The sequence below is a fragment of the Odocoileus virginianus genome, chromosome 15 (assembly GCF_023699985.2).
Source record: "Odocoileus virginianus isolate 20LAN1187 ecotype Illinois chromosome 15, Ovbor_1.2, whole genome shotgun sequence".
Lineage (NCBI taxonomy): Eukaryota > Metazoa > Chordata > Mammalia > Artiodactyla > Cervidae > Odocoileus > Odocoileus virginianus.
In genome coordinates, this window is record NC_069688.1 from 6,783,417 (window position 1) to 6,804,321 (window position 20,905).

The window sequence follows — 20,905 nt, forward strand, 5'->3', positions numbered from 1 at the left end:
TATCTTAACGGTGCTTTGTAAATTATAAAACTCTTCAAAAACAAAGATTTTTATTATCACCTCAAAAAGATGGTTTATAGCATGTTGCAATGACATGATATTCCTTCTACATCTTAGATCATTCTCCTGTCAACACTAAGGCTACATTTAAAAACTTACACACCTGAGGCTTCAGATCCCCAAAAATTTTTCAACTCTTCCTCTTTCCTTGCATTTACCTCAGTGCTTTATTTTTTTTTTTACCTAAGTGCTTTATAATCATGTATTATTTCATATAATTTGAAGGAAGTTTAAATATATTATTTTATTTGATCCTTAAAGTAAGTAACACTGCTTTCATTTTACTGCTACACCAACCAAATTCAAGGACTTACCCGTATTTACAAGATCAGAAAGTGACAACCTGACTCTTTCCTCTTTAGAATTCACTGATGATGTGTCAAATATAACTTCAACTCTGAACTTTCTCTTTTCCCAAACATAACCTGTATCAACAACCTGTATCTATTTTCATCCTTATGATGTTACTGCATCCAAGAGATTATACAGCCAATATGTTCAGGTTAGGACATAAAGATAAGAGAGAAAATGGTTGATTGTCTTAAATGTAAACATTAGCATTTTTAAAGACTTTTAAATTAAAAGACTGTTAAGGAAAAAAACAAAATGTTTTCAGTAAGACTATAAATTTTTTAAAAATTAAAGCAACCCACACTTTTCAGTAAGAATTAGGTTTAGTCAACAAAGAATTGATCCAGGTATTTAAAAGCACACTGGGATAGAAGGTGAGTGGCCTCTCTCTGGCTTCTCAGACCCTGCATTCATTAGTACTGGTAAATAATCAAACCACCAGGATTTTCTGATGTAGCTGGAAAATTACTCTGAAAGTAAAAAAATAATAAACTGCTACTTAAAAATGTGAAATGTATTTCCAAGGATGAAATTCTCTTTCTGAACTCCAAAGAGTATGTGATATGATTTGCTCAAGGAATAATAATGTATTTTACCAAAGAAAAATAGGTTCAGTCTTCCTATTAAATCAACTCTACCCCAAGCCTAAACACAGGCACTTAACTTTATTTCTGCCCACTAAATTTAGAGTTTATCCTTTTATTTCTAGGGCATATACTAAAGAAATATTTTCCTTTACCTTTTTTTATATAGGAAAAATCTGCTACATATAAGACAGATTGGCATTCAGGTGCCTCACTATCACAACTTTTTCTCAGTGCTTCTCTTTAAGAGCTAAATGTACCAACCTGTGAGAAGTCATTTGCTTAAAAACAGCTACACTGCTCATTGTAAATGTCTTGAGTACAAAGAGAATAAGTAATATTTGCATTCCTGCATGTCCCTCCCTTTCTAATGCCTACAATTCAAAAGACATGTATGTCAAGTAGGGCTTCACTACTATTCCAGCTTAATGAATAAATGTGGAAGACTAACTATGGATGCATTCAATGTGGATGTAACCGGAAGAGAATATGAAAGAAAGAAGAGTGGGAAGGATGAAAGGTCAGTGTATTTTCAGTGATTAACTGCTTTGCCCTCATAACAATATCAAAGTTTTTAAACACTTAAATAACCCTTCAATAGTTTTACTTGATATTAAAGCAAAAATGTACAGAATTTATATGGAATACAGAATGGTCCTTAACAAATAAAACATAAAGTTTATCTCATTCAGAAATAAAATATTAAGAGCACCATGTCTCACACAATTTCTTTCTGCCCCACAAAAAATTTAATGAATCTTAGCAGTTAATTACTTGTCCTACAAATTAAAGGGCCACCCAAGCCTAAACAGTTCTTGAGACTACTGACATAAAGTCACAACAAGAAAATTATTTCTTTCAATTACCTAGGATAAGTATATACAATACTATTAATTTGTTTTTAATTAAAGCACCACTATAGCAGAACGCTAAAATCTTCATATAAATGAGTGCATAAAATCAAACTGACAAGTGTCAGTGATTATCGCATGTGATTATTTTGGTTAATGTTTACTCACTTTAAAGAGACCATTATTACTGGGGTCATTTAAATTAAATCTAAATTTTATGAATGAGTACATCTGCATGATATCACACTATCTAAGCACTTGAAATTTTTTGATGAGAATCATAAAACAGTGAAAAAACTAAGCTACAACTTTTATTTGTTTTCTGAAATTCCACATACTCTAAAAGCAAACTCAGACTTAATTTTTAAAGTAGTCCTTTTTTATAATCTTTTTAACTACTGAATCACTGATTTAACAGCTAATGAATTAGGAAGCATTTCACCATAAGTGAATTTCTTACAAATATCAAAATTAATTATGTCAATATCCCTGAAGGCCACTGGAAGGACTAATAAACTATGTACTTTTTCAAAACTGGAAGCTAATTCAATCACAATTCTGTCAGTTTGGAAGCCTAAGAAAAGAATCTTATGAATTAAACCAGAAATTCAAAAAGCTAGTAACTTTAACAAAAGAAAAGAAAGTAAGGATTAACATCAAAGAAGTAGCATTTCTCATCCTCTTCTATCACAGAGAGATTCAACTGTGAGTGCCTTCAAAGTAAAAAGCTTCCTTTGGTCAAAATCAAAACCAAAGAGAGTTAATTATGGACTAAGACAGCATCTTTCCTTGTACAGTCTAATGCAGAGGCTCTCCATCAGGGGCACAAAGAGGCCCCAACCCCAGAACACTTGGCAACACCTGGAGGCACTGTTTACCATCACAACGAGGAGGGGATGCTAAAATGCCTGGTTCCCATTTTCCAAGTGCCTCCTGAACACTGTAGACATTTTCCACCTTATGAAAGTTAAGTAAGCCCCCTAAAAAAAAACACTCACTGAGATGCAGCTTGGTGGCATGAGGCCAAATAACTGCCTTCCCACCACAAACTGTATATTTGAATGGTCCCAAAAAGACCCATCAAGCTGGGGGGTCACAGACGTGTGCAGAGTTCCAACACTGGATGCTAACAGACAAAAACCCCAGGCTGGTCTAAAGTCAAACGTCATGACTAAACAAGATTTCTCTGCCTGCCATTGCCAACTCAGGAAGTTGACTTAATACGAATCAATCAAAGACAAATCTACAACATGCCCACTACATTTTTAAGAGAATTGTAGAAAATGTCCAAAAGTCTGGTACAGTTGCTGAACTGCTAGAGCCTTCGTCAGAATAAATGGGCTTCAAGCAGAGCTGAGGCTGAACCACTCCCAGGAGAGAAGCCTCTCCAATGCCCATCTCTGAGTAGGGGGCTGAGAATGGCACCAAGAGACACCCACCCAGACAGCAGAGCTAGAGACCAGCTACTGAGAATGAGGGAGGCATTCCCGAGGAGAAAGAATTATTTCTATTGTGGTCCAGCCATCCTGGTGTATGCTATTTTCCTTTCTCTCCTTTCTGGGCAGTGATTTTACACTAGGTAACCAACTTCTCCTGCACCACTGTGTATGTAGGGGTATGCTGAAACTATCCGAATTCACCACTTATCACAGGCAGAGGTAGAGATGGCGGGTAGAGGAGAAGAAATGAGAAGGCCTGAAAGGATTACTCATTGAAAACTGGAAACAGTGAAAACTCGCCTTTAGGTCACCACACTCTGGGGAGGAAAGAGATATACTGGGTTTTGGTCTCAGGTGGAACAGCCAATGACGAATATGCTAACCATCAACATATTCTGTAGTTTGAAAGACCAGCTATGAAACAGGCCCCAGAAAAATAGATTTACATCAAGTTTTATACAAAACTTAGGAACCTAGTTATTTAGATTAATCCTCTCTCTCCCCCACCACCCATAGATCTCATATTAAGTACACAAGAGTGTTGATAACTACAAAATCTGTTGAAGAGTGGGAAAACTAAAAAACAATGTATATGCTTATTCAAAATGAGAACAAGGTTAATGTTTCTGCCATTGTCAGGAAAAGAGCAATTAAACAACCCATGTAGATTACAGATACTGGGCTTTACTTCAGGGGCTCCGTATTTTCCATACCATTTTTGTAAGTAGTCCAGTGCCTCCAAACGAGCACCAATCTCAAAAGTGATTCCAGGACGATTTGGGGGCTTTTTACTCATCTTGAGATCCTATTCTTCAGGATTCTCTTTTCACTACCTCAAGAGAGAAAAAAAAATGTTAGCTTCTGATACATAAAAGGCACAAGTGATTAAACAGAATTTTTTAAACATTACAAGTTAAAATAACCACCAAATTTTTAAGAAATTTGAATGATGATTGCCAATAAAAGTACTGTGCAACTTTCAGGCAATCTTACTAATAAATTAAGAAAAAGGACATTAAAAAGGTAGTTACTTTAAAAGAATGAACAAATGAGGATTAACACTAATGGTTAAAGTGATTTAAATTTTAACTTGAAAATATCCAAGAAAATTCTTCAAGATAACAGTTGAAAATGTTTTGCTATCTTTGAAAAATCAAGACAACTGAGTGATCTGGCACATGACTACTGAAATTCTTAAGAGAACAAATTAACCAAGTTTTTCAACTAATATTTATTGAGTGCCTTATAATATAAAGCACTTGATAAGTCACTAAAGATCATAAAGATGAAAGAAACAGTACACACACTTCTAGTAAAGATTTTAGTAATTCCTCTAGTGATTAGGATTTTTCACTACCTATGATCTCCCACCTGGTAGCACATGATTCAATAATTTTAGCTAACATAAAGTTACAGAGGAAACCTCATCTTCTTCACATTCACTGTAAGCAACAGTGACACAGAGTTTTAACTCTGAGAATTTCTACTATATTTCTATATAGACAGTACCCACATTGGCAATAAAAGGCTATAGTTCAAACAAACAAAAAACTACAAAGGAATACCTATTCCTCTTTAGACCATGGACATGTAGAATATTCAACTATCGTTTTGGCCAGTGGATGTTCAGCACACTTGGTAGTCTCTTTTTCACAAACTAACACCTGAGGAACATGGATGCATTTTGAGACAGCTCAATCAAAATATATTTAATCAGGAATAGAAACCTACTGCTAATGTGGGAGAGGAGAAATCCTTAAAACCTTTTTGAAATTAAGAATTACAAATATGACTATGCTCCCTCCCAGTTTAAAAAAGAAAACACACAACTGTACCGTGCTTTTTCAATGGTTTTGCCACAACTGAAAAGGGACAAAACATAACAGCAAGCATAAAAACCAACTGCCTTTTCCTCTTAGAATCTACTAGGTAAGGCAACGTACATGCCATATATGCCAAATATAACAATACATGCCATTAAAAAAATGTAAAAATCAAACTTAAATACTCATGGAGTGGTGAGTAGGGGGGAGAAGGGGGCGGGGGTGATATCCTCCTGCCGGCCACGGCAGCAGCAAAGATTAGTGCATTAAAGTTAACAGCAAGCTCAGCCAGAGGGCATTCTGTATAAAAGAAACAATAGTATGAATACTTTTAATAACGGTCTGGTCAGTGTGCAACATCCAAGGCGGTTACTTAAACGTTTTGCGTAGAAATCGAATCCACTTTTCCTACTTCTCTTCACAAGGAAAACTTAGGAAGGGTAACCGACCAGTTACACTAACATTTTCTAGGCTCAAACTTAGAACCCACAAGAAGTGATCAAGTTAGGACATACAATCCTCTCAGAGGTGCTTCTGGATGAGGTTTCAGAAAAAGCAAGATTTCCTTTTCTTGAGTGGAGAGGGGCAGATGGGGAGAGATGTGAATTAAGGAAAAGTAAGACCAAGTAAACAGTTCTATTGAGGGGTAAAACTTGAAGCAAAAGAGAAAGGGTGACAGAGAACGAAGAGGGGGGGAAAAACTGGAAAGGAAAATGAACAAGAAAGCATAAGGACTGTGAAACTTGTGGACCTGATAAACGGCAAGAAAAGAAAATTTAGCAAGACACACAACACTGGGAGAGTGAAGTTGGGGTCAGGGAATGGCCGCGGGGCCAAAGAAACGGTGGTGGTTCCAAGGAGAGGGGGGTGGTTGGTGATGCGGGACGGGAGGGAGGTGACCAGAGACCGACAGGAAAAGCTCAGACCCGGCTCGCAGGGTGTAGGAGACGCCTCCGGGTTTGACAGCCGTCCGGCCCCCGGCGAGAGGCGGAGGGGGAAGGAAGGGAGGGGGAGACAGAGCGGCGGCGCCCAGACAATAGGGGCGGCGAGTTATGGGGAGGGACGCGGGCCAGAGACAGACACCAGCGCGGGGGTGTCCCGGTCGGCCAGGCGGAGGACCCGGCGGGCTCCAAGCCCTGCCGCCGCCGCTGTCTCTTACCGACTCGGCCTCCTCTTTTTTGCACAGGTGTCGGGCTGTCCGGGGCCGAGCCGGGGCGCGAACAGGACGGCCAGCCCGGGCCTCCGCCACCGGCCTCCGCCCAGGCAGCGGTAGCGGAGATAGGAGCGAGCCGGGGCCGCAGCGCGGGGTCGGGCCCGAGGTCGCGCCGGGGAGGGAGCAGGTCCGAGCGCTCAAGCCCGCTCGGTGTCCGCTGCCATAGCCTCCTCTGCCGCCGTCGCCGCCGGCCAGCCCTGACGCGACGCCGGGCCCGGCGACGTCAACCGTCCGCGACGCGCCGGAAGCGGGCCTGGGCGCGTCACGTGACGCAAGAGGGTTGGGCGCGGACCGCGCGGCCGATTGGAGGGCCGCCCTGGGAGGCGGGGCTTTGCGGCAGTTGGCTGACCGCTGGCTGCAGGGGCTCTGGTTAGCAACTGAGGAACGCGGCCTCGGGCGCCTCATTGGCAGTTGTGAAGTGTTTGACCTTTGGGAGATGAGGCCTAAACCCACTGAATGTTAATGCTGTTGATTTGTTGTTAACCGGGCTCTCAAAATTTCCTCAATCCCTGCATTCTGAGCAAACTTTTGTACTGATGTATGCACACTTCACCCCCATTCCACGTAAAGAATAGAGCAAGTGGTTACTGTTATAAAAGTGAATAAACGTCTATTGAATGCCTCGTTTATGGCAGGCCCTGTGCTGTGAGTGCATCACATGACAACTACAATCGCACAATTGTATTCCTTTATAGGAGATCCTTACAACACAAAAGGCAAATATTACTAAGACATTTTGTGTGGGGTTGCCTGTGGAGGACGAGTACCGCTGAAGAACCTATGGCTAAACTGAAGTGACTTTCTTAAGAATAGGGCTGTCTTGATGGCTCAGATGCTAAAGAATCTGCCTGCAATGCGGGAAATCCAGGTTCGGTCCCTGCTTTGGAACATCCCTTGGAGAAGGACATGGCAACCTAAGAATAAATGAAGAATGGTAGCAAAACTTCTTTTCTTGAACACGTACCGTAACCCAAACTCTGTACTAGTCACAGAAGAAAGCATCCCCACTGTCAGGGAAACTATCAAGTGAATATATTGAAAGAATTTTGAGATAAACATCTTTTTTCTCTTTCCAGGTTGCCACTCTGATTCTCAAGCTTTCTATATGCAACATTGCATACAAACAACACAATACTCTTATCACACTTTACAGAGTGGAGTTAAAATAGCAAAATATCACTCTTTAAGCTTCCAGTATAGTGAGATTAAGTAATTTAAATGACTGCATCCATATCCTTTATTCAACAGACATTCAATCAGCTCTTACTATGTTACTTACAGCTACTGAATTACACTGAAAGATGGCAATATACAGAAATATATAGATAAGACAATCTCTGTGGACATTTGTCTCGGTTTTTCTGTTGACCAGTATCTGAAATCCCTTTCCATGTGTGGGAAATTTCCATTGCGGTTGTCATTAGTACAGGACACCACATGTTCCCAGAATCTTATGTACACGTGAGTACATGTGCACCCTCCTCAGAATTATGTGTGACCATTCGATTTTCTCTAGCTAATAAAATGAAATTGGAAGTTTTGTCACAGCCAGTTGGTAATTTAAAAAGCCAATTCACCAAGCTGTCTGTGTCTGGCACAGTGAAATGCAATTTCTGACATGGTTACTGTCCTAACAACCCATATTCGAAAGAGATTATGATGATGCTGATCCACAACTGATACATAGTATAAGGAAAAAAATAATTCTTGGTTTAAGCTATTGAAATTTTGAAAGTTGTTTTTTACCTAATGAAAACTGACATACACACCCACCTTCTGAATCTTAGGGTGAAGACTTCCAACCTTGCACTCAATAAGATGAAAGTATAGGAAACTCATGTTCTCAGTTTCCCTTGCAGCTGAAGTTCCATTCTCATCTATACCAATTAGCCTCTCACACTGATGACTGTGTATCAGAAGCTGCTAGTGATGCTCAAAATGAGAAAAAAAATATTTCCAGCAGCACTGGCAATACCAGTAATCAGATTTTTTATTTCAGCCCAGAGCTAACTAACTGAACCCTGGCAAAATCCCTGCTGACCCACAAACCAGTAGGTGAGAAGAAATATGTATATTCATTGTTTTACATCACCGAAAATTTGAGGTTGTAATTTAAATAGAATATGTACATAAAGGATAGCAGAGATTCTATCCAGTCTCCACAATTGGCTGACAATCTACCAATTTACCCTGAACAGATGATTCTTCCATTTTAATTGGGATTTAACAAGAGATCCCTCCAATAACATAATTTGAAAGAAAATAAATGGAAACTAGGTCAAATGTAAATGATTCGTTGCTTCAGTGGATTGTATGGGTGAGGTTTCTCAATGGAGTCAATACTTTTCTTTAAAGGGCACCTTGGAAATGGATGGGGCTTGAGAAATCTGTATGCAGGTCAGGAAGCAACAGTTAGAACTGGACATGGAACAACAGACTGGTTCCAAATAGGAAAAGGAGTACATCAAGGCTGTATATCGTCACCCTGCTTATTTAGCTTATATGCAGAGTACATCATGAGAAATGCTGGGCTGGAAGAAGCACAAGCTGGAATCAAGATTGCTGGGAGAAATATCAATAACCTCAGATATGCAGATGATACCACCCTTATGGCAGAAAGTGAAGAAGAACTAAAAAGCCTCTTGATGAAAGTGAAAGAGGAGAGTGCAAAAGTTGTCTTAAAGCTCAACACTCAGAAAACTAAGAGCATGGCATCTGGTCCCATCACTTCATGGGAAATAGATGGGGAAACAGTGGAAAGAGTAGCTGACTTCTATTTTTGGGGGCTCCAAAATCACTGCAGATGGTGATTGTAGCCATGAAATTAAAAGACACTTACTCCTTGGAAGGAAAGTTATGACCAACCTACACAGCACACTATAAAGCAGAGACATTACTTTGCCAACAAAAGTCCGTCTAGTCAAGGCTATGGTTTTTTCAGTGGTCATGTATGGATGTGAGAGTTGGACTATAAAGAAAGCTGAGCACTGAAGAATTGATGCTTTTGAACTGTGGTGTTGGAGAAGACTCTTGAGAGTCCCTTGGACTGCTAGGAGATCCAACCAGTCCATCCTAAAGGAGATCAGTCCTGGGTGTTCATTGGAAGGACTGATGTTGAAGCTGAAACTCCAATACTTTGGCCTCATGATGTGAAGAGCTGACTCACTGGAAAAAGCCTGATGCTTGGAAAGATTGAGGGCAGGAGGAGAAGGGGACGACAGAGGATGAGATGGGTGGATAGCATCACCGACTCAATGGACATAGGTTTGGGTGGACTCCAGGAGTTGGTGATGGACAGGGAGGCCTGGCGTGCTGAGGGTCATAGGGACGAAAAGAGTCGGACACGACTGAGTGACTGAAATGAACTGAACTGGGGGGGGGGGGGGCGGTGTGAGCGTGTGTAATTTTAATTGTCACGTGATTGGGTTAAGGCACTGCCGCAGCTGAGTGCAGAGGGACCCCACCTTCGGGGGGGAAAGCTACAAACCTCCAGGAATGCATGAGTCACTCCCATACCTTGAAGAATTGCCATAGGTCATACATGACTTTTGAATGGTCCTCCAAACACTCATGTAGGTAAAAAAAACTTTTTTTAATTAAAAAAAGAAACTCTTCACCATTTTCACAGCATAGAACTGTCTTATACATAAGCACACAATATTTTTGCAAGGTTTTAATGTACACTCAATTTTCAAGGACTGAAACCACTATATAACATGAGAGAAGTCTGTCCTCTTTGTATATTACCAAGGGTTTACTGCACCTTGGGGAAGGCAATGGCACCCCACTCCAGTACTCTTGCCTGGAAAATCCCATGGATGAAGGAGCCTGGTGGGCTGCAGTCCATGGGGTCGCTAAGAGTCGGACAAAACTGAGCGACTTCACTTTCACTTTTCACATTCCTGCATTGGAGAAGGCAATGGCAACCCACTCCAGTGTTCCTGGCTGGAGAATCCCGGGGATGGGGGAGCCTGGTGGGCTGCCGTCTATGCGGTCAGAGTTGGACACGACTGAAGCGACTTAGCAGCAGCAGCTGCACCTTTAAAATCGTGTCACCAGTAGCAGGGCCACTTATAATAGTTGAAGCACTGATAGAATATACCTATGTCACTCTGCATTTTACAGCTGTTACATTCAGGATAAACCAAAATTACTGTGCTAGCACTTGACCACCTCATTGTGGCTCTGTGAGTCAAGGCTCAACACCTATGTACTGAGATGTATATTATTTTTATTGAGTTATTTTCATAAATAGTGTATTTTTAACTTATCATATGGCATTGTGTTGATTTTTTTTAAAAATCAATGTGGAGTTTTTTTATGTGGAGTTTGATTATTTCATTTATGGATTTAATTTCAGAGAAGTACAGAAGGTCTTAACATAGTATTAACTCTAAAAAGGGGTCATTAAGTCCTACAAGATTGATAGAAAGCTCACATAGGCTATCATTGCTGCTTTTGACTCTAGAAAGTCTAAAGTCAGTACCAGGAAAGGGATACAAGATATAGAAAAGTCTAAAGCTGACTCCCCAGCTATACAGTAAGCTATGCATCGCCCTGTCCTCTCTGTTCTCTCCCACCCCTCATCCAGATGGTAAGTGTTAACCATCAGTCACTTCATCTCCAAATTTAGATAGAAAGAATTTACAGCTGTGTTTGAGTGGAACCAAACAAGCAGTGGGCAAATTATCTTGAAACAAGGGTCCTTAGGCAGAAATCATTGAACTAAATTCCTGCAACATTAAAAATATGCGTATGGAACCATAATATCTCCTGGGATAGTCAAGAACTGTATATACCTATCTAAAGAGAAGAAGTCATTACTAAACACCATATATTCCTTAATTACATATAAAACACAAGAAAGCTATTTTGTGTGTACTGCTTTAATACATATAATTAGCATCAGTGAAGAAAGTTGAAGCAATTTAAATTTTTAAAAAATAGACTGGTAGAAACTTAACCTACTGCAAGAAATATCCTTTGCACATTATCTATTCCACTTACAAATCTTTGAAAATGACATTAATGTCACATTCTTTACCTGCCAAAGAATTTGGTTCTCTTGTCTCTCTAGCACTGTATCCTTTAATCAATTGACCAGAAGTGATAGTTGTTCCAGAATTAATCTCTGGAAGTTTGGCCCCTAGACCCAGTATGAACCTGTCAGAGAGATATCATCTCTCCTGTATATTCACACACAGCATTCTACTCACATTCCTAATGCATTTCCCATTGGGATTCTGGGTTCATAGGCTGCTTTCCTAGAATGAGTCAGCCCTAAGAACAATGAGACATTCTAGACAACTTTATTTTACTGGAAGTTTATATGCTATTCCAAAACTACCTGGGTTTCTGAGATTTTTGAGAATTTTAGACTTGGCAGTAATTAATGATTTCAGTCTCTGCTAGTAAAGGTCATAATATAAAAAAAAAGTTTGGCTCAGGAAAAAACTTGGAAAAACACAGTAAGAGACCTGAATGACAAAGAACTTGTGTAGATTGCCCTGAAGCAATGGAGTGACCATAAAATTTATCATCCAAACCAGGGACAATTTTAAGAATGGGAAGAAGTGCTATTAATAATTGTACCAGAACAACAGGTGGGTATCTGGGCAGTCCCGGACAAACTGAGACAAATGATCATGCTACATAGAGCAGGGGGGAGGAAAAGGAGAGAAATCAGATATTTCCTAAATGGAAAAAAATTGAATATGAAATAAACTCCTGATTCCTCAATGAATTTTCCCATTTTTGATAACTAAACAAAGGATGAGCTCTTTACTTCCAGGTACGATGTCAATGGGCTTCCCAGGAGGCGCTAGTGGTAAAGAACCTGCCAGCCAATGCAGGAGACAGAAGAGCCATGAGTTAAATCCCTGGGTCAGGAAGATCCCCTGGAGGAGGGCATGTCAACCCACCCCACTATTCCTGCCTGGAGGATCCGATGGACAGAGGAGCCTGGCAGGCTATAGTCCATGGGGTCTCGAAGAGTCTGACATGACTGAAATGACTTGCCACACATGCATGTACCATGCTAATACTTTGAAATTCCTCTGATTCCGGTTATTGCTGTTTACTGTTATCACTTCCATGAACTCTCTCAGTGTTTCTCTAGCATTGGTCCATCAATCATTGGCATTAGACCCACCCAAGCTGTTTGTTAAAATGCAAGTTCATGGGCCCTAACCTGTATCTTGGCCATAGAGACTGAAAATCTGCATTTTTAAAAGCCTTCCTAAAGGATTCTTGTGTACATGGAAGTTTCATACCTGCCGTGTGTTAAAGTCTTGTGGTTGCATGAGACAGAAATTCAATACAAACAGACCTAAGCATAAATGGAATTTCTGTCTGTGGAATTAAAAAGGGAGGTGGGATATTTTGCTTTCTGGGGTGGTTTGAATTAGGGATCAAATGATAATACCTTGCACTCTGCTTCCTATGGATTAGCTTCATTCTTGGGATCCACATCCAGGTCCCCAACAGCTTCCAACTTGTCACTGAAACATCCTAAAGAACATAAAAATGTGTCCTAGACATCATTCTCTCATTGGTCTAAATTGAATCAGGTGCCCAATTCTGAGCCAAATGTAGTGGCCTTGGAAATGACTTACACTGATTTGTCATGAACCTGGGCCCAATCCCCAACCAAGCCGGTGGAAATGGAGCCCAGCCCCAACCTCAGGAACTGAGAGATGGGATAAGTGGGTCCTTTAAAGAAAGTAGAGTTGCTGTTACTGGAAAGAAAGTGGGAAACAGACAACAAAAACAACTGATATTCATTGCTGCTGACTCATATGGACTCTAACTCCAAATGACAACTTACAGGCGCTAACTTGCTCTCTACCTCTGTGAGTAGTCTGCTTCTTTTTTGTCATGTTCACTAGTCTCTTGTATTTTTTGGATTCCACATGTACGTGATATCATACAGTATTTGTCTTTCTCTCTAACTTGTTTCACTTAGCATAATGCCAAGTCCATCCATGTTGCTGCAGATGGCAAAATTTTCATCCTTTCTTTACAGCTGAGTTGGTATTCCATTATATTCTGTTATATTCCATTCCCCTATACCACATCATCTTTATCCACTCATCTCTTGATGCATACTCTTTCTAGTTTTTATTCAAACTCTGACAAATGAAAAACAGCATGCTACTTCCAATTCTTCCACAGCAGTTATTGAACATTGGCAATGCGCCAAGTTCAGCACTAGGCCCAAGAAGCATAAGGATGAATAAGCTTAATTCTTGCTCAAAGGCATTAACAGTATAGTCCAGTAGACCAACACACTAACAGGTCATCTTGATACAGCGTGAAGGCATATTCAGGGTCAAAATATGTGCTCAACTTGTCACTTGCAATTTGTCCTGTTGGTCAGGACCAGAAAACAGTATCAATATCTCCAAGGTAACTGTCAAGACACTCAGACAAAAGAGAGTGGGGGATGGGAGAGGGCTGGACCAGCGCAGAGAACTTGTTAGGACATGTGTTGCCACAGTCCACAGTTTTGTCTTAGTAAAAAAACACTGAGGCAATCCAACCTTGTGATCAGGTATTGGATTACTTCCTCTTTTGCAGTTTGCAAAACATTCAACAGAGCGAGCATCCCTAAGAAAAAGGTAAACATACTTTGATTTCCTTTATTTTCTTTCCTTTTTATTTATTTATTTATTTATTTTTGAGAATTACAAGTACCATGAAGATCATAGGAGACTATATATTTGAAGGAAATCAATCCATTAGAGTATTTCTTGCTGTTGTTTTTTAATAGCAACTTAAAATAAGAAAGTGTATGAAAACCAGAGATTAAGAATACCAGAAATTGTATGTTAGACCTGACACTATTACCAGAGTGGTTGGGGTCTAGACACTTCTGTGATTTTCCTTTCCTCACACGTACGTGAGAATCTTAAGTCTACTTCACGGAGTTGTAATGAGAATTAAATTAGAAGGAACCAGCCTTATATGTTTTCCAAATGATAATTGATACACAAATGCCAGGTGTTTCCAAATGTTCCTTTCTCACCTTTCGTGGGGAGACTTATATCTAATCACTGTCATCTCTGGGGGTTCTCTAGTTCCCTCTCTGAGATTCTATGAAAACACACATTTTCTGAAGACTCACTTTGCTTCAAGTCCTCTATTTGCTGCTGGAGATCGTGGAGATGAGTAAGGCACTGTTCTTGCTGCCAAGAATGCAAGATTTTATTAAGACTTTATTACAGGCCTTTCACTAATCAGTCTCTCTCTATCTTCCTCCTCTACAAACTCCCCACCCCCCAATTTCTCAGTCTGCTTCTTGTCTCTCTCCAACTCTCCCTTTAAAAATTACTCCCATGACAATTAGAAACTGCAAGAAATATTATATAAATTCTAGAAAGACAGTTTGAGAACATCAGTTTTAAGAAGATCTAATGTAGGGCCCTGATGCTTGGAGGGATTGGGGGCAGGAGGAGAAGGGGATGACAGAGGATGAGATGGCTGGATGGCATCACCGACTCAATGGGCATGAGTTTGAGTAAACTCCAGGAGTTGGTGATGGACAGGGAGGCCTGGCGTGCTGCGATTCATGGGGTCGCAAAGAGTCGGACACGACTGAGCGACTGAACTGAACTGAACTGAACTGAATGTAGGACTTCCCTGGTGGTCCAGTGGTTAAGAATTCGCCTGCCAGTGCAGAGTCGGTGGATCGATCCCTGGTCCGGGAAGATTCCACACATTGTGAGGAAACTAAGCCATACACCACAACTATTGAGCCTGCACTGGAGAGCCCGGAGCCACAGCTACTGGAGCCTGCGCTCCCTAGAGCACTGTGCTCTGCAAGGAGAGAAGGCTCCCAGTGAGAAGCCCGATCCAGGCAACTAGAAAGTAGCCCCACCCCCACCTTGTTGCAACTAGAGAAAAGCCCAACCTGCAATGAAGACCCAGCACAGCCAAAAATAAATAAATTTTTTTAAGTGGTTGACTATGTTTTTGACAGAATGTACAGCCAAAGAGGTACTGGCTTGGTATCAAAGACATTATAACAATTCAAGATTTCAGAGGACTTCCCCCACTTTCCTACTCCTAGGAACAGAAAGTGGGCTGAGAAATTTGCTCTGTTCCCAAAGAAGGCATATTACCTAATCTTCAGAGGTGGTCAAGGAGAGTAAGGAAAAGGAGTGACTTACCTTCCAGAGGATAAAACCAAGAGACAAAATAATTGCCTGGGTTGCCACACCTCGGGAGTAGAATCAGGGTCTTATCAGAAGCATCTTCCATCCTCTGGGTGTAGGGCTTTTGCAGTGTCTGACCATTCAGTTATAGAATTTCTATGGAACAGCCATGGCTGTGTCTTCCATTAATCCCCCTTGTAAAGGGGAAAGTTTAGGGGGGAAATATCCTGTCCTTCTTCCAGTATTGAATGTTGGGCGTAGGGGGCAAGATGGTTCAGACATCTCCATATAAAAAGGACCCAATATAGAAATATTAGAAGATTCTAGACTTGAAATTTGTGGCCATGATTGAATGGGATTTGTGGGTGTTCTCTGTGAAGATACATCTTCTCAGCATTTTTGAAAGTTAGAGAGGAGGTAAATATTTTTGACTGAGATGGAGGGCTATAAATTACATAACCATTTCAAGCTATTCCCTTTCTTCCCTACATTTATTTACTCCAGTCCCCATTCATTGCCCTGTGACTTGCAACACTTCTCATGGAGACATGTACTTGCCCCATTGACACTGAGGCTGACTGCATGATCTGCTTTGACCAATAAAATACAAGTGGAAATTTCAAGTGCCGACTAAGACATGTCCTCCCCACCCCACCCCCAGGGGCTGATCCTTCAGCCTGGTTCCTAGAATAAAGGCCTGAGGGACAGAGCTACAGCCAACTTGCAGCCGACATAGGGCAAGATGTGTTGGTCATATTCAAGCTAAGAAGCAGAATCATCAGGAATGATGGAAAGTATACATTTTTTTTTGTAACCATTGAATCATAAGACAATTTTATTTTATTTTTGCACATATGATGATTATTACTATTTAAGAGACTTGCTTTTAGAAGAGAATTTTCTTTTGGTGACAATACAAAGTCTGTGAAAATGCAAGGTAATTAACTATATTGAAAAAAAATCTGTTGCCCTTGTTTACCACTAATGACACAGTTGGCTGGTAGAAAGATGTGAGTTACTGAAATGAACAGTGTAAACATGTGTGATCAATCATCCACGCAATAGGAAAAAAATTGGGCTCCTTACCGTTTGCTTATAAAGATGCTACAAGGAGAAGTATGGTTATTGGAGGAGGTCGTGGCCAGAATGTGGCCAAAGGGTGAACTGTGGGCTGGATCCAACCAGAGGAAGGTTCCCCACCCTTCCTACCCCCAAACCCCCACCCTCTGTCTTTGGAATATTAGTTCTGCCCACTGTTCCTGCCAAGTGAGTCATTTTCAGTGATGCTGCTTTGAGAGAGTAAGATGTTATTGGGACAATCTGGACTGAATATATGACTAAATCCAGTTAAAACCTCTATATAAACTTTGGAGATTCAGTTGGGTGGGTACAGAGATCTACTCATCTTGTGGTGCTCAAGACAAATCTTGGAGGTAAGTTCCATTGTTTATTCAGGCTGCCAACTACCAGTCTGGAGTTCTCTGCCTCTTTCCTTGGTGTGTCCTTGCTTTCTGTGAACGGGGGCCAGGTTGTGAACCAAGAGTGTGGTCCAGACAATCTGAGATTATGTTAGGTATACATGTTCTGTTTTTACAGTTTCTTTGCGTTCGGTTTTTGAGGGAGAAGGGAATAATTTTAAACACTGGTAAGAAAGTTTCCGTTTATTTTTTTGTTGCAGGGATGCTGAACAGGAAGTTATAAGGGGATTGGTCAGAATCAAAAGGTTGCCAGGGAGCAGGGTGAGTGGGGACCACTGGAATCCCTGGAGAACCAGCTGGAACATGACTCCATCTATCACTGAAACCCACTTTGGCCTCTTCCCATCTCTAAGCCTCCAACTTCATTGCCATGATTGCCCTGCTACAGAGCCATTCTCATTCCTGGACCAGGATTTGGGAAGCTGAAGGAAGCCATCCCTCAGGGATCGGAGCTTTGGGTCCAGTCCATGCAGTGAGCCAGCAGGTAGGTCTGTGAAACTTTGCATGAGCAACAATGAGGCCTGAGCCACATGGACCTTCCAAGGAATACCATGGCTCCTGCTGAATCCCCACCTTCCAACTCTTGTACTAATTGCAATTCTAGCCCATCCTAGCTAGGGACATACAGCGAAAGAATTCTGAGACATATGGTTAGTTTAACCATATTGACACATAAAGCCACTATGTGGGACAATACGTGATAATTGCTACAAGCCACTAAGATTTGGGCTTTGGCTTTTACTATGTATGCTCAGTCGCTCTGTTGTGTCCAACTCTTTGAGACCCCATGGACTATAACCCACCACGCTCTTCTGAACATGGGATTCTCCAGGCAAGAGTACTGGAGTGGGTTGTCATTTCCTACACCAGGGAATCTTCCCAACCCATGGATCAAACTGGCATCTCTTGTGTCTCCTGCATTGGTAGGTGGATTCTTTACCACTGTGCCACCTGGAAAGCTATAGCTCTGGTCTTAGAAAGAACTATTTGCATCTAAAAGATGAGTAGGAGAGACAGTGGCTGGGGAAGGAGATGGCCAGGGGCAAGGGAAATAGCGTGTTCAAAGAGTTTGAGGTGGGATTAAGCTGGAGAACCTGAAAAAACAAAAAGCCACCATGATTGAATTCTAGAAAGATTGGGTGTGGCAAGGGAAAGAAAGGCTGGAAAATAAGCAGTACTGGACCTCCCAGGACCTTGTAGATACTGGAAGGAACTTTGAACTTGATCTGAGAGAGGAGCAATGACAAGCCACTGAAGTATTTAATTAGAGGAACAAAGTCATCAGATATTTACATTGCAGAGATCACTCTGGCTGTGGCTTAAAGCAGCAGTCCCCAACCTTTTTGGCACCAGGGACCGGTTTCGTGGAAGAAAGTTTTTCCACATATGAGGGTGGGGTGGGGCATGTTTTCCAGATGATTCAAGTGCATTACATTTATTGTGTACTTCATTTCTATTATTATTATATCAGCTCCAGCCTCAGATCATCAGGCATTACATCCCAAAGGTTGGGGACCCAGATTTGGGGAATGCATTCAGAAGAGGCAGGTGACAGAAAGTTGGTACTGAAGTCCAGATGAGAGAAGGTGGCCTCTGGAACTCCAGAACTGACAGTGGAGATGAAGAGAGTCTCATTCAAGGACCACAGAGGGAATACTGTTGACTGCTCCTAGTCTCCTGACCTGAGCAATTGAATGGAAGGTGATGCCATTCAATGAGACACAGAAATCCAGAGGCGGGTGAGGCTTAGGTAGGAAGGGAAATCATGAGTACTTGAAGGAGTTAAGCAAGCACACACGTGTGTTTATTTATTGCTTATAGTATTTTAAAATTAATTCATGACATGCACCAAGTAATATTAGCATTTCCCAAAGTGTACTCACTAGCATCCTGCTCACCAAAAACCAGTGTATGAGCTACAGTGTTTTCACCAGGAGCTGGTTGTAAGTGTGTGTGCTTAGTCATTCAGTCATGTCCGACTCTTTGCAACCCCATGAACGGTAGACGGCGAAGTTCTTTTGTCAATGGTGATTCTCCAGGCAAGAATACTAGAGTGGGTTGCCATGCCCTTCTCCAGGACATCTTCCCAACCCAGGGATCAAACCCAGGTCTCCCACACTGCAGGCAGATTCTTCACTGTCTGAACTACCAGGGAAGCCCAGGAACTGCTTACAAACACAGAATCTCTATTGCTACTTTAGACCTACTCACTTCTACAAATTCCCCAAGTGATTCACAGTACATTGAAGTTTCTGAGACACTTAGGACCAAGTTTTATGAGATGTTATGTGACCAAAATGTTTCCAAGCAGTATTATTTTCATAAATGATGAGAACAGGTGTCGTTTGAGTAGTTGCAAAGCCCATGATTCCTTAAAGAATTTATAATGATTTCTATTTTGAAAACTTATTTTTTCTAGAAGTTTTTTTTTAAACTACTTTTAAAAAAATTACTTTACAATCATACTGAGGCATGATTGACATAGAAAAAAGCTGAACATATTTAATGTACACAATCTAAGTTTAGAGATAAATATACACCCACGAAACCACCACTAAAATCAATGCGAACAAATATATATCCATCACCTTCAAAAATTTCCTCCTGCTCTATCTATCTACTACCCATCAATCTATTATCTGTTTTGTGATAGGTCACTTAACATAAGGTCTGCCTTCTTAGCAAGTTTTTAAGTATGCAATGCAATACTGTTAATTATAGGTATTATGCTATTCAGTAGATCTCTAGGACTTATTTATCTTTGCATAAACTCTGCATCTTTTGACCAACATTCCCCTGATTTCTCCTCCTCCCAGTCCCGGGCAACCACCATTCCACTTTTATAAAGCTCACTGACATGGTTGTTGGCTGCATTCTTGGCTCATGGACTCAGGACAACTTTTGAGACAACTTTCAGATCCTTGCCATGCGTGCTTCTCCTACATGACAGCTTGCTCCTTCCAAGTGTGTAAGACAAGGTGGTAAGAGAGATGCGTCCAACTTTTGTAACCTAATCATAGTGGTAGCAACCCATCACTTTTGTCTTGTCCTATTTCAGTTCAGTTCAGTTCAGTTGCTCAGTCATGTCTGACTCTTTGCAACCCCAGGAACTGTAGCATGCCAGGCCTCACTGTCCATCACCAACTCCCAGAGTTTACCAAAACCCATGTCCATCAATTCAGTGATGTCGTCCCCTTCTCCTCCTGCCCCCAATCCCTCCCAGCATCAGGGCCTTCTCCAATGAGTCAACTCTTCACATGAGGTGGCAGAAGTATTGGAGTTTCAGCTTCAGCATCAGTCCTTCCAATGAACACCCAGGACTGATCTCCTTTAGGATGGGCTGGTTGGATCTCTTTGCAGTCCAAGGGACTCTAAAGAGTCTTCTCCAGCACCACGGTTCAAAAGCATCAATTCTTCTGCGCTCAGCTTTCTTCACAGTCCAACTCTCACATCCATACATGACTACTGGAAAAACCATAGCCTTGACCAGACGGACCTTTGTTGGCAATGTCTCTGCTTTTTAATATGCTGTCTAGGTTGGTCATAACTTTCCTTCCAAGGAGTAAGCGTCTTTTAATTTCATGGCTGCAGTCATCATCTGCAGTGATTTTGGAGCCCCCAAAAATAAAGTCTGTAACTCTTTCCACTGTTTCCCCATCTATTTGCCATGAAGAGATGGGACCAGATGCCATGATCTTAGTTTTCTGAATGTTGAGCTTTAAGCCAACTTTTTCACTCTCCTCTTTCACTTTCATCAAGAGGCTCTTTAGTTCTTCTTCACTTTCTGCCATAAGGGTGGTGTCATCTGCATATTTGAGATTATTGATATTTCTCCCAACACTCTTGATTCCAGCTTGTGCTTCCTCCAGCCCAGCATTTCTCATGATGTACTCTGCATATAAGTTAAATAAGCAGGGTGACAATATACAGCCTTAATGTACTCTTTTTCCT

At 41.2% G+C, this 20,905-nt stretch overlaps 1 protein-coding gene across 9 annotated transcripts in view; it reads right to left on the reverse strand.

The window, feature by feature from the left end:
* Positions 1-6,543, reverse strand: part of PHF20L1 (PHD finger protein 20 like 1) — a 73,958-nt gene extending 67,415 nt beyond the window's left edge. For 3 of the 9 annotated variants that reach the window (XM_020910735.2, XM_070476980.1, XM_070476982.1), the window contains exons 1-2: positions 6,268-6,543; positions 3,999-4,118 (exon numbers count right to left, since the gene is read on the reverse strand). In XM_020910735.2, the coding sequence (XP_020766394.2) occupies positions 3,999-4,081 (83 nt within the window). In that variant the 5' untranslated portion in view covers positions 4,082-4,118; positions 6,268-6,543. Of the gene's footprint in view, positions 1-374; positions 528-3,998; positions 4,119-6,267 lie in introns of those variants that run through there. The other 6 variants (XM_020910741.2, XM_070476981.1, XM_020910733.2 and 3 more) reach the window with 4 other exon arrangements.
* Between the last annotated feature and the right edge of the window lie 14,362 nt (positions 6,544-20,905).